The 12,673-nt window shown below is 33.9% G+C and overlaps 1 protein-coding gene and 1 long non-coding RNA gene across 4 annotated transcripts in view; one reads left to right on the top strand and one right to left on the bottom strand.

Moving 5' to 3' along the window:
• Nucleotides 1–358: 358 nt before the first annotated feature.
• LOC123684324 lies at nucleotides 359–1,043 on the bottom strand. The gene is made up of 2 exons (XR_006748133.1): nucleotides 594–1,043; nucleotides 359–541 (listed from the first exon to the last, which is right to left on the bottom strand). It is a non-coding gene; the product is annotated as an uncharacterized LOC123684324 (long non-coding RNA).
• Nucleotides 1,044–3,404: 2,361 nt separating this feature from the next.
• Nucleotides 3,405–12,673, top strand: part of LOC123685478 (glutaredoxin domain-containing cysteine-rich protein CG31559-like) — a 149,965-nt gene continuing 140,696 nt past the window's right edge. For all 3 annotated transcript variants that reach the window (XM_045625182.1, XM_045625181.1, XM_045625180.1), the window contains exons 1-2: nucleotides 3,405–3,648; nucleotides 5,096–6,116. In XM_045625182.1, coding sequence (XP_045481138.1) covers nucleotides 5,097–6,116 — 1,020 coding nt within the window. In that variant the 5' untranslated portion in view covers nucleotides 3,405–3,648; nucleotide 5,096. The remainder of the gene's footprint in view (nucleotides 3,649–5,095; nucleotides 6,117–12,673) is intronic.

The raw sequence follows: 12,673 nt of genomic DNA, 5'->3' as shown, positions 1-12,673 counted from the left end.
ATTCCTACTTTTCTGTAAAATTTCCAAAACTACCAAATTACTAAGTACTTGAAGAGAAAAGCGTTATATTTATGATATGAAATGTAATTAATGAATTTGAATTGAGTGCACTTAAGTATGAACAATAATTTAAAAGAATGAATGCCGGCTTTCATTTACAGAGAATTTCACAGATAATGGTATTCAGATGATGGTATTCACAATAAAATAATAAACTGTAGGATTTTAGTTAAATTTCAGAGTCTATATATGGTCCAATATGGTTATTCAATATATTCAAAATAAATGATTAATTTTGGTAACTTTCTCCAATGAAAATAAAAGGGTTGTACTCATCCAGAGGGAGAAGTCCAGTTGATGGAAATGTTGAATTCGGTTCGCTCCCAACCGGTTAGAAGTTATTCCAACCCTCAGTATAAGGCAATGGGGGTGCCTATGTCCAAGGGATGTCTTTGCATCAACCAACACGCCAATAATTCAGGTTGATCCACTTATATATCGAATCAGTAAAATATTCAGAAGAATTGAAAGAATTGAAAGCCTGCAATTAAAACTCATGAAGACAATCATTTGAAATTTGTACTTTACATTACCTAAGATGGAGGGCGGCTTTTATAGAAATTTCTATCAGAGTATGTAGAATTTTTATCCCGTACAAGACGGAAATTCTGCTTGATTCCAAAACGTGATATAAATATCCAAAATAATCAGCAAAATTATGATATTATCTGCAATTTTCCAAATAATCCAACTCAAATGGTCGAAGACAGAAAATCTTTATTCGGATTAGCTGAGATGCTCTACACTCGAGAAATACGGAAAAATGAGTTCCAATTGATGTATCTATATTTCACAGATGGGATTCAAAACAAGTTTTTGCGACTTGACAATTTGACGAGAAAAGATGTTATATTGGTTGCCTATACTTGAGGAGCGGGAAATGATATATTTATTTGAAATGACCACCCCAACACAATTTCTGGCAATTCAATACCAGAACCGCGAACAAGACAAAAACAATTAGAAAGTGTACCTGACGATTCCACTTCAGCGGTACATTCATTCTCCAAGCAGAAATAATATTAAAATAAAAATGATAAAAAGAAAAAAAACGTTAGATTGCGTACTAAGCCTAAAATGATCTCGGGATCAAGAAAACTCTAGTTTAAGGGAAGAAATAATATAAATAGGACTGTGTCCAAGCGTGCCATAATCTGGTCATAAATATTTCTGTTGAGCGTCGGCATGCTCAAAGGTACCATGTCCAGATCATAAATATTACGGTCGAGCGTAGACATGTGTTATTACCCCTATTTTCACGAGTTTTCTGCGCTTCATCAAACTTGTCGGTATTTATTCGACAAACGGTTCCATCTATTTTTGAGTGCGGCTTCTTTTTCTTTGATACAATTTTATAACGATCGGTTTTTTAGATCTTCAGGAGTTATCTGTTCATATGTACCTTTATGAAACGTGTATTTCAATGGTTTCAATTAAAATAACAAAATATACAATGTGTTTATGATTAGTTGCGAAAAAATTTGGGGCAGATTTCTCCTCAAATAATAAGGTGGGATTTTCAAATAAACGTTTTTTTGAGCTCCCTCCCGCTTAGTTACGGCCCCTAAAGATGGCGCCCGGAAAGAAGATTTCAATTTGTGAAAAGTTAATAATTGTTTTTTTTTTGTTACATTGATTCAATATTAGTACCAGTTTTCAATAGAAATATCGTTTTGACATGATTTTTTTTCTTGAAAACCGAATAATTCACAAAAAGTTGAGCTGACATTTCATGCGAGCTCGAGAACGCATTTGAAAAAATTGTTGGTGGTTTTCCGCTATGATTCCATGGGGTAGAAAAAGCCGCCCTCCAAACTTGTTTCGCAGTAACTTTTTCTGTATTCATATTTTACAATAAGTAAATAAATTATGGATAGACTAATCCATTCTTAACAAATGAGGTCTCTTGTAATGTTTTGAGAAGTTTTGAGAATAAAAATATAAACAGATAATACGCCTGAGTTGTGGAGGTTAGAATTCTTTTCGACCTCAAATTTATGGCAAAACGATATTTTTATTGAGAAATGGTACGAATATAAAATGAATGGAACAAAAAAAAATTATAAGCTTTTCAAAAATTGAACACCACTTTTTGGGAGCCATCTTTAGGGAGTTGTAACTAAGGAGAGGGAGGCGCAAAAGAAGTTTGTATGAAAGACCCACCCAATTTTTCGACAAAGAATTGCTCCCTGAATTTTTTCGCAACTATTCATATACAACCTGTACAATATTATATTGTTTATTATTTTGAAACTTTATATGGCTTAAATTATGAATAAAAACATACTATGAGGAAATATAATGGGTGAAAAAAAATCTTCGAAAATGGGGGTCGCTGTCTAACATATTGCCACAGGCGCATTGGTACCTAGATCGTCAGTAATAGTTCGATCCTTTATGATATGCTTGTAGTACTTTCTCGTTGAGATCACTTGATTTTGGATGTCTAAAAGAAATCCTTCTGTTTCTGGATACATGGCACCTGATGTGAGCCAATAGTTCGACGCTTCAATATCGACATGATCCTGGTTCACCTCGTTGAAATGTCGTCCATGTAGGGGCTTTTCTCTCCATCTTTGTAGTTTTTCTTGGATTGTCTGGTAGTTGTTTGAAAATGTCTTCTTGTGTAGAGTTAAAGGTGTTGATTCGTTTGAAGCACACATTATTTTGTAGACCTCTGACGTGCCTGATTTGTCTTTGATTATTATTATTATGCTGGTGCACGGCCTGGGGCGAACCACAAACATAATATTTCAATGAAAATAGCATCCGTCCAGTTCAAATTATGCGTTATTCAAAACAAAAAAATCAAAAAAAATGTCGAAACATGTTTGCTTTTGAGCAATTCTTGATTCATGCACCCTTGGAGGCGAAAATTCAGTTCTGTGGTCTCCAAGGGCTAATTGAAGAATGCATGAACGAGCACTTGACAGCTTTTAATTTCACATCCCATCAGTGTTTTCTACATTTCTGTGATTGCAATTTCAGCTTATCATAGAAAATATTAAATCATACCCACTCGTATTTTTCAAAAATTTTCAATAGATACTTAATATTTCTAATGACATAAATATTCTTATTATTCAAGAAACCAATCAGCATTTCACAGATAACTCTTTATGAAATTGTCATCAAAATTAACATCGATACAGAAGGAACGATTGAACAATGTATTGGTCTCCCGAGGGATAACAATTCTATAAAATTAAATCGACGAGTCTTTGTTACTGGTTCGCTTTCGAACATTCTTGAGTTGACCGACAACCTTCCGAGTTTCCTTAACGGTGTTACCGAACAAGAATCCACTGACCGCTAATTAATAGATCAACAGGTACTTCTAAAGGTATTCGAGCCGTACGACCACCAGTCAGCGATTTCTACTTTTCCACGTACGAATTCGGTTACTCGACACGTTTCTCAGCCAGTCTCCCGTTGGTAGTTCGGTTTGATGTGCGTTTCTCCGTTACCGATATTCGGTGCTCCGTTCGTTTTCCGTAGTTCACAGATGTCGTTTGTGATTTCATTAATTCCATAGACTTATTGTAACTGGAAACCAGTTTTGTTGATTATGAAAAAAGATTTCTGAAGGTAATAAATGCATTCAGTTCGTCTCCTTTTCTGATTCCTTTCTTTGAATATATCACTCAAGATCTAAATTCTTGATCTCCATTGGTATATGTTAGCTAGCGTTAGCCAATTTTTTCACAATATTTAAGAAAAATGAATGAGTTAGTGGTACAATCAATATGATTTCCAAATATATGATGTATAATATGTGCTATTTTTGTTTTTCTTTGTATATTATTCTCTATAGAATGTTATGAGATAATCCATAATTTCTAAAACCACAATGAAAGTGTTTTGAATTCTGACCTAAAAAACAAGCTTTTATATCGATAGACATACGTACTTAGCTTACTTTGAATCAAAGCGATAATGAAACAGTATTGATGAAAACATATTGTGCCACATCCTATTCGCGTATAATGTTTCTTTTGAAAAGGTTCAAGATATAAGAAATCGAAATTTCACTTCGAGAATATGCAATCACAAGTTATAATGTTGCACCATGAAGAAAGAGAAGTCTGAATAATTTTTATGAGGTTTCAAGCGTATCAAGAAACAATTTCAGAAAGGCGTTTCTGAATAATGTATTCATATTAATTTCAGTATGAGAAAGTGTCCATCTCGGTGTCCATTATTCTACCATCGTCCTAGACAACCAGAAAAATTCTTTAAATTGATACATTTTTCCTACAATTCGAACTGATTATAATAATCAGATAAACAAGAAAAATTTGCCAATATTGATATGGGCAAATTTATGCCTAAGTTTGCTATATTCTGTCCAATGGTAGGTACTAGATATTCGAGATATACAGAATTAATATTTTTGGCAGCATATAATATATGTTTTGATAATAATAATATTTCAAATAACAATCGATGAATTGTTCCACTTATAAAATGAATAAATACGGGTTTTATTTGTAAGGAATATTATAGAGATTCAAGGTTTTGATATTTTGGGTAATATACAATATCGTTTCTCGTGGGATTTTTCGGTAATGAAAGTGTTTTCTTTCATACTGCTGCTGACCTATAGAGCTTAGACTTTGATGAGTACATCGATACGAAAAAATATAAAAATTATTGAATTGATCGAAAGAGTGGTTATATCTCAACACAAAAATTGATTTGAATTGAGTTCATATTCACTCTAAATTCAGATGAATATTTTAGGCTACTACGTGATGAGATTTTCTTAATGAAAACAATGAATTTCCTCTCTAGGTAGTATTATTAATAAAATTAACTCATGGATAGGCGGTTTTGAAAATTTGAACGCAGATATTAGTTCTGAATTTCGATTAAGATTTCCGAAACTGGCAATATCTTATCGCCATCGATTTGTTTACTTGGTTTGCTATTGATATAATTCTGGATGCATCTCAGATGAACTGAAAATCCAAATCTTATATATTATATATTTTTATATATATTCTTATATTCTGATCGAAATCAATAATTTCAGGATGCACACGATGGAAGACCCTAACATTGGACCTCCGCCTCTACCACCAAAAGCACGAAAATCCCCTCCAATGGCTGGTGCAACGGTACTTACAAACTGCATCATACGAGACAACTTTAATTACAAACACAGTTTCGAGAACACTGTAGACGTTGAACAGCAAACTAACTCGAATACACACGTAGTAAAAATTCAAATAAATCCTTCTCAAGAGTCCTACTCCAATGGTTCTATCAATACAACCAGCGTGACGTGTGTTGTGTCGCCCTGCATTAAAATTAGTGTTAACACGTCGGAAGGTGAAATGGTTCAAAAAACGATGGTTGATTCATCGACAGAGACAAATGAATACTTCTTTTATGATCAGTTTCACGGTGAGGTTATGTCGAGCGGTCAAATTTCTCCAAGCGACACCCTCGACTCTGGCACTTGCAGTGATTTGGATAGTTCTTTTCCATCTATCAGCTCCAGAAAGAAAACAGGAATATCTGTTACTATAATTGGTGAGAAAACGAAAACACCATCTGGCTTGAATAGTAGTGTTATTGAGGCAAACAGCGATGATAATGAAAAAAATGATTCCTGCGGAGAGAGAAGAAAAACGATAGATACTCAACAACTGATACCTACGACACGGGCTTCTTCAAATTCTCTTCCTCAGACTCTTTTGCAAGACATACGTAATGCTAAATTTTCTGTGGACCAAACAGTAAAACCAATACTAATAAAAGAATTGTCGTTTGAAGAAGAAAAAGAAACCAAAAAGTGCAATGAAATCATCGGTAGTAACAGGCTGTATGAAACAGACAAATATTATAATTTTCATTTGAATGAAAATGAATCCAGTGGTCCGTTCGTGTCTTATGAAAATGATGAAGTGGGTGAGAGTTTTGCGGGTTATAAGGATTTGTTAGGTGATGGAGCTTCTACTATAAGAAGTGCTAAAGGTACCGTGCGAGGTGTTAAAAACAGAGTACGGGCTGGGATTGCAACTTTCCTTCAGATCAGCTCGAATACAAAGGTGAGAATTTCTCGTGTGATTCTTTTGTTATGTTGGAAGAATACTGATGATTTTTTTAATATATCATTATACTGAATTTAGTAACGAATAATTTTGGGGGTAGTACATAACTATTTTCGCATACAAACTTTAGCAACAAATATAATGGAAGAGGAATTATAATAATAGTTTATTAAACATAAACATTGATCGCTGAGGCAAGGGCCTGTACTTTATTGATAATATAAATTAGCTAGTTGTAGACATTTTCATACAATTTTATTTTTATTTTTGAAATCCTAAAGTAAGTATAGATATATTGTATCTATTCTTACTTTATTGATGAATAATAAGTTTTACAATTCTTCTTGTTATATTCTGAGTGAAAAACTAACTCGGAAATTCGAACATTAATTCATTGAAATTAAATATTTCGTTGAATAACCAATGGCCTTTTTCAAGGAAAATACAACAATGCATTAGCTTCTGTAAAATACAAACAGGGATAATATCTAAATTAATTTTGAAATTTTCTTTACAATTACTTCACTATCTTCGTCAAATTAGATTTAATAAGTGAATAATACAAGACACTTGGCATACGTAAAACAAAAACAATTTACATTATCATGATTATGAACGTCAAATTAATTTTCCAATTGAAGACAATACTACGACATCTATTATAGAGTTTATTATTGTAATATTCTGAATAAACTCTCTTATCCCCGACTTTTGCCTATACGCGTAGAATTTCTCCTCGCCGTCGGCTTCTCACTCCTTGCTAAGAGGAACATTCACTCAATCCCAGATATTTAAAATATCAGAAGGGCAGAGCTCGGTCGTGTCCGGTCCTTGTGATCCCCCTGGTTCTCGTCGAACTTTTGGTCCTCTTACACGCGATCCTTGGACCTGTCCTTCGCTTCCTAGGAATTTTCTCACTGTCCTTGCAGTACCTAAAAGAACAGCTTTTTGCATTATATTACATATATACTCACTAAGTCCTAGTTGCTTGATATTTCTCTTGAGATTTTTGGGTACTATTCCTGTTGTTGAGATGATAATTGGAATAGTTCTTGTTGATATCATTTCCCACTGGAGCTTTATCTGAAATTCGAGGTCCCTAAATTTTGAAATATTTTCGACCTCTTTTTGACGCATCTTGTTGTTATTGGGTATTGCTACGTCGATGAGTATTGCTGCCTTTTGATGTTTATCAACTAGCAATATATCTGGCCTGTTGTGAGGGACTGTTTCATCAGTCAAAACTGTACGATCCCAGTACAGTTTATAGCGTTCGTTTTCCAGGATGGTTTCCGGTCGGTATTTGTAGTATGGCACTTTTTCAGAACGAATTAGTGTTAATTTAGTTGCCAATTCTATGTGTAGTATCTTTCCTTCCGTTTCTGGATACATCGCACCTGATGTGAGCCAATAGTTCGACGCTTCAATGTCGACATGATCCTGGTTCACCTCGTTGAAATGTCGTCAATGTAGGGGCTTTTCTGACCATCTTTGCAGTTTTTCTTGGATTGTCTGGTGGTTGTATGACAATTGCTCCTTGTGCAGTTGCAAAGGTGTTGATTCGTCTGCTTCACACAGTACTTCGTAGATCTCTGACGTGCCAGATTTGTCTTTGAAGTATGTTCGTTGGCATTCAATTTGACCATGGGCAAGTTTCATGATGTCTAGCAGACCTCTGCCTCCTTTATTCCTCGGCAGTGTCGTCCTCTCAATGCTACTTTTCGGATGATGCTTGTGTGCTTTCGTCATCAAGGTTCTCATTTTGCGTTGCAGGTTTTCCATATCTGTTTTGCTCCATGGAATGATACCGAAAGAGTATGTGAGAATTGAACATGCATATGTGTTGATGGCTCTCGTCATGTTCTTGGTGTTGAGGTTTGTTTTTAAAATTTTGTTGATTCTCCTAATGAACTCAGTTGTTAAGTCTTCCTTCATTTTTTGATGGTTTATTCGTCGGTTTAGTTTCATTCCTAGGTATTTATAAAGATCGTCCGATTTCATTGCTTCTATCTCCTGTCCATTGGAGAGAGCTATCGGTTCATCTTGGATTTTTCCACGCACTACGCTAATCGTACGACACTTGTCCAATCCGAATTTCATCCCCACGTCTTTCGAAAAATTTTCCACCAGTTTGACCATAATTTGCAAGTGGTTTTTGTTGCCTGTTATAAGTTTTAGGTCATCCATGTATAGCAAATGATTGAGTGCAATATTATTTCTATTTCCTTTGACATTGAAACCTTTTTCAGTAGCATTCAGTTGTTTAGAAAGGGGGTTCAGCGCCAAGCAGAACCATAAGGAACTCAATGAATCTCCTTGGAAAATTCCCCTTTTTATTGGAATCTCTTTAGTAGTTATGTTCGCCGTAGAGAGTTCGATATTCGTTCTCCAGTTGCACATTGCTTACTTCAGAAAGTTTATTGTAATTGGATTGATCTTGTATATTTCCAAAATTTTTGTCAGCCACCCATGTGGAATAGAGTCGAAGGCCTTCTTATAGTCAAAATATGTCATAAAAAGATTTCTGTGTTTTTTGAAGGCTTGGTTACATATGATGGCATCTATTATCAGCAGTTCCTTCGATCCTAGTGCATTCTTGGAACATCCTTTCTGCTGTGCTGTCATTATATTATTTGTCTCGCAATGTTTGTAGATACGAGATGCTATACATGATGTGATGATTTTATATATTGTTGGTAGACATGTAATTGGCCTGTATTTTGATGGATCCGCTGTATTTTGCAGTTTCTTCGGTAAGAGGTAAGTGGTCCCTGTTGGTAGAAATTTGGGCATTCCCGTTGGATTCCTTATAACCTCATTTATGGTTTCAACTAGCCTGCCGTGTATACACCAAAATTTCTTCAACCAAAAGTTGTGGATTTCATCTGGGCCGGGTGATTTCCAATTTTGTGTGTTTTTCAATATTTCATGGAATTCTTCTATAAAAACTGCGTTATGCGGCATGTGTATGTATATATATATATATATATATATATATATATATATATATATATATATATATATATATATATATATATATATATATATATATATATATATATATATATATATATATATATATATATATATATATATATATATATATATATATATATATATATATATATATATATATATATATATATATATATATATATATATATATATATATATATATGCAATAAGACATTATGTATAAAATTATATAACTCCCCCATATTTTTTATCTTTGCAGTCCTCGTCAACCGAGTCGTCAAAGTCGTTCACCTTTATTCTTGCACTTGTATCTTGTAATCAACAAAGTTTACCGTTCGAGATTAAACCGTTCTCCCGAGTATCAAGGCCTTTACTTAATTTCTCTTTGAATGAGTTGCTCTCACAATCATTCTTGTGATTCTTTTTTAGGCTAATGAATAGCTACCATTCGAAGGAATTGAGATGTGTGACATCAAATAGTTTTCTATCCGATAACCCACTAACGTGAACTATATGTTTGGCGGCTGACATCATTCAAGAACACCCGTTGAATTCGAAACGTCGAATTATTTCAAACCAAAATCCTACGTGAAATCAATTTCACCTCTTATAAAGTATAAGATGACGATTTGAGTGGACTATATACAACGTTGTGTGGGTTGTGGTCCTTATTCTGTGACTAGAGTAGTTCACGGCCAAGGAAAATTTAGGGAAATAAAAGAACGGGATAAAAAAAAATATTCAATTTATTTCCAACTCACTAAAAGAGTTTAAGAAGATGATAATTTGTCTAATCGATTCTTAGGGTCGCTGGTCACTTGGGTCATTGCAGGTACCTTTTCGACGGTCTCGGTAACAGTTGCGAAAATCTTTAATCTTCTCGTTGTCAGTTTGCACTGCCAACGAGAAGATTAAAGATATGTACATATGTACAAAACTTGCGTTTTTGCCCTGAAATGCCGAGTTTTATTATTATGGGCATTCAGGCTGTTTTCCATTCGACCGTTAGCGAAGCCTTTCTACGGATCCCTTAGGGGTGTGGCTTTGAAAATCTTAAGTTTGTACACCGAATTCTTCAGTTTACGGACTTCTCGGAATATTTTCGAAGGAATCGATAGATTCCCTACAGTTGGTTGGGATTTTCTATTCCAGACCGGTAAATTTAAATAGCTATCCAAGAAAAATATAAATTTATTTCTACCTGGATTTTCTATCTTGAGGTTGATAAATTCTAACTGTTCCCAGAAAATGCAATACATAATACAGACTGGTTATTTTCAGGTGAGTTACGATCGAGATGGGAAAAACTATTTAAATTTTGTAAATTCGGTTAACCAGGAGATGGGTGAAGAGAATTATGATGTTTGTTCGTCATACACAGTGACGGCAAACAGAACGAGAACTACAGTCATTTCTTCGATTTCGATTGAAATTGAATGATATTGCATACATTGAATCAGGACAATTTTTACATAAGGGACAAGCGAAAGGCGAAAGGCAGAAGAAGTGGAAGACTTAACTAACAAGGCATTCGAGCCATGTGACTTTGGTCTCGATGAGGTAATATTACTATTATCAGTGGTTCAAAAAAAATTCATGAATTTATTTTTTTACGGAGTAAACTATTCGTGAGAGTGTCATCCGACAGCATTTTATTCTCGTGAGCACGTTTAGTACTGGAATATAACTTATTTAAAAGTATAGAAAACAACAGAAAATCTGCAATATCTGGAAGCTTCAACGAATTAATTGAATTCATAGCGGTTTATGGTTATGTGAAAATTCTTTGAGTGATGATAATGAAGAATTGGTCACAATTTGTGAAAATATTCAGAAAAATGAACCGCTGAACTAAGGAATTCAGCGGTATCAAAATTCAAGACGCATCGGTTTATTTTCCCGAATTATTATACCTACTGATAATAATGATATTGAACGCAATTCAATGAACGCAATATCATAATTATCAGTTCTAATTCGCTGAAAACAGCAAAGTTCTCCCTTGAGGGTTGTTTTCAGGTATTGAAACTTTTCTTTTCCATCGAATTATTATGAACTGAAGAATTTTATATAACGAATAATTGGGTAGAATCATCAAATCATCAAATTTACTGCCAAATGGTGGAAGTGCCATAGTCGAAAGCATTTGTTCATGGGCGCCCGCAGGGGGAAGCCAGGGGGGGCCGTGGCCCCCCCTGAGATTTTGATCGCCTCATGTTTCAGCACAACACCCTCACTATAACCTTCTCAATCCAAAGAGCAAGGAAAAACGAAAAGTAATGGATTCACAACAATCTTCTTGTTTTCAATGACAATCATGGACGCCTTATCGTTTTTCAATAATTTTCATTTTGCCCCCCCTGAGAAAAATTTCTGCGGGCGCCCATGCATTTGTTATAATAGAATGATGCGAGAATAAGTATCAGCGGAAGTCAGAACTATATATTTTTTTTAGCTTATTTACACTGAATATGGCGCAACAGCAAGCTTCAAAGGAAGCTTGCTGTTTCGAAATGTCAATTTCAGCCTTCTTAGAAAAACTTTCGTTGAAAATCTCTATTTCATCTTGTATTTCATCCAATTTTTTCGAATAATTAGGTAATTGGTGGACGAAATATATCACTTTTGCAATATCTTCCGCAGAATATGACTTACTTTTATCGTATATTGAAGAAACAATTGCAGAAATGTTATTGCTCTGAGTTAATCTTTTAGTCAATCCATTTTGAATATTCACATCAATGTTTTCTGATAAAAAAGTTATATTGAATTGAATCGATGATTTCATTAACAACGATCAAAATTTTGATAATCGTTTACTTCTATCTATTGATGATACTGTCAGATTACTTGTTCAGAAGGATACTAATGTGCTGGAAACGACGCACACAACCGATAATTGAAGAAAAATTAAAGAAATGGGAACTGAAATATTTCTCCGTTAATTTTTTTTAAATTTCTCAGTGAAAATTTGGAAAAATGATCTGAAATCACAAGATCCGGCCCGAAGGATCAAGTTGACGATTTGAGTGGACTGTATAGTTGGTTCGGATACTATTACAGACCGGTCAATTTAAATATTTACTCAAGAAAAATATATATTTAATTTTATCTGGATTTTCTGACTTGAGGTTGATAAATTTATAAGAAATCTTTTCTTCTTCAGTTGGATAATAGACGATTTGATTTCATCAATCTGAAAAAATAATTTTTTTTAAATTCTAATGTGGAACATAATATTAACAAACTCTTCTTAAAGAAATAGATATCTCGCTCAACACTTGGTGAAACATCGTTATTAATAAATAAATAAAAACACTTGACTATACGTTCACAAATTTAATAAAATATTATATTACGTTGACATGCATGTTTCGGGTTTTAGTTTTGAGAATGGGGTAAAACCCGAAACATGCATGTCAACGTAATATAATATTTTATTAAATTTGTGAACGTATAGTCAAGTGTTTTTATTTATTTATTAAACTCTTCTTATTTCAATTCTAAATTACTAACCTGAAAAAATCAAAAACAATGCTATTAAACCAACGAAAAATGAGTTCAAATTGAAAAAACTA

The sequence above is a fragment of the Harmonia axyridis genome, chromosome 7 (assembly GCF_914767665.1).
Source record: "Harmonia axyridis chromosome 7, icHarAxyr1.1, whole genome shotgun sequence".
NCBI classification, from domain to species: domain Eukaryota; kingdom Metazoa; phylum Arthropoda; class Insecta; order Coleoptera; family Coccinellidae; genus Harmonia; species Harmonia axyridis.
This window is presented reverse-complemented; position numbering and strand designations above follow the sequence as displayed.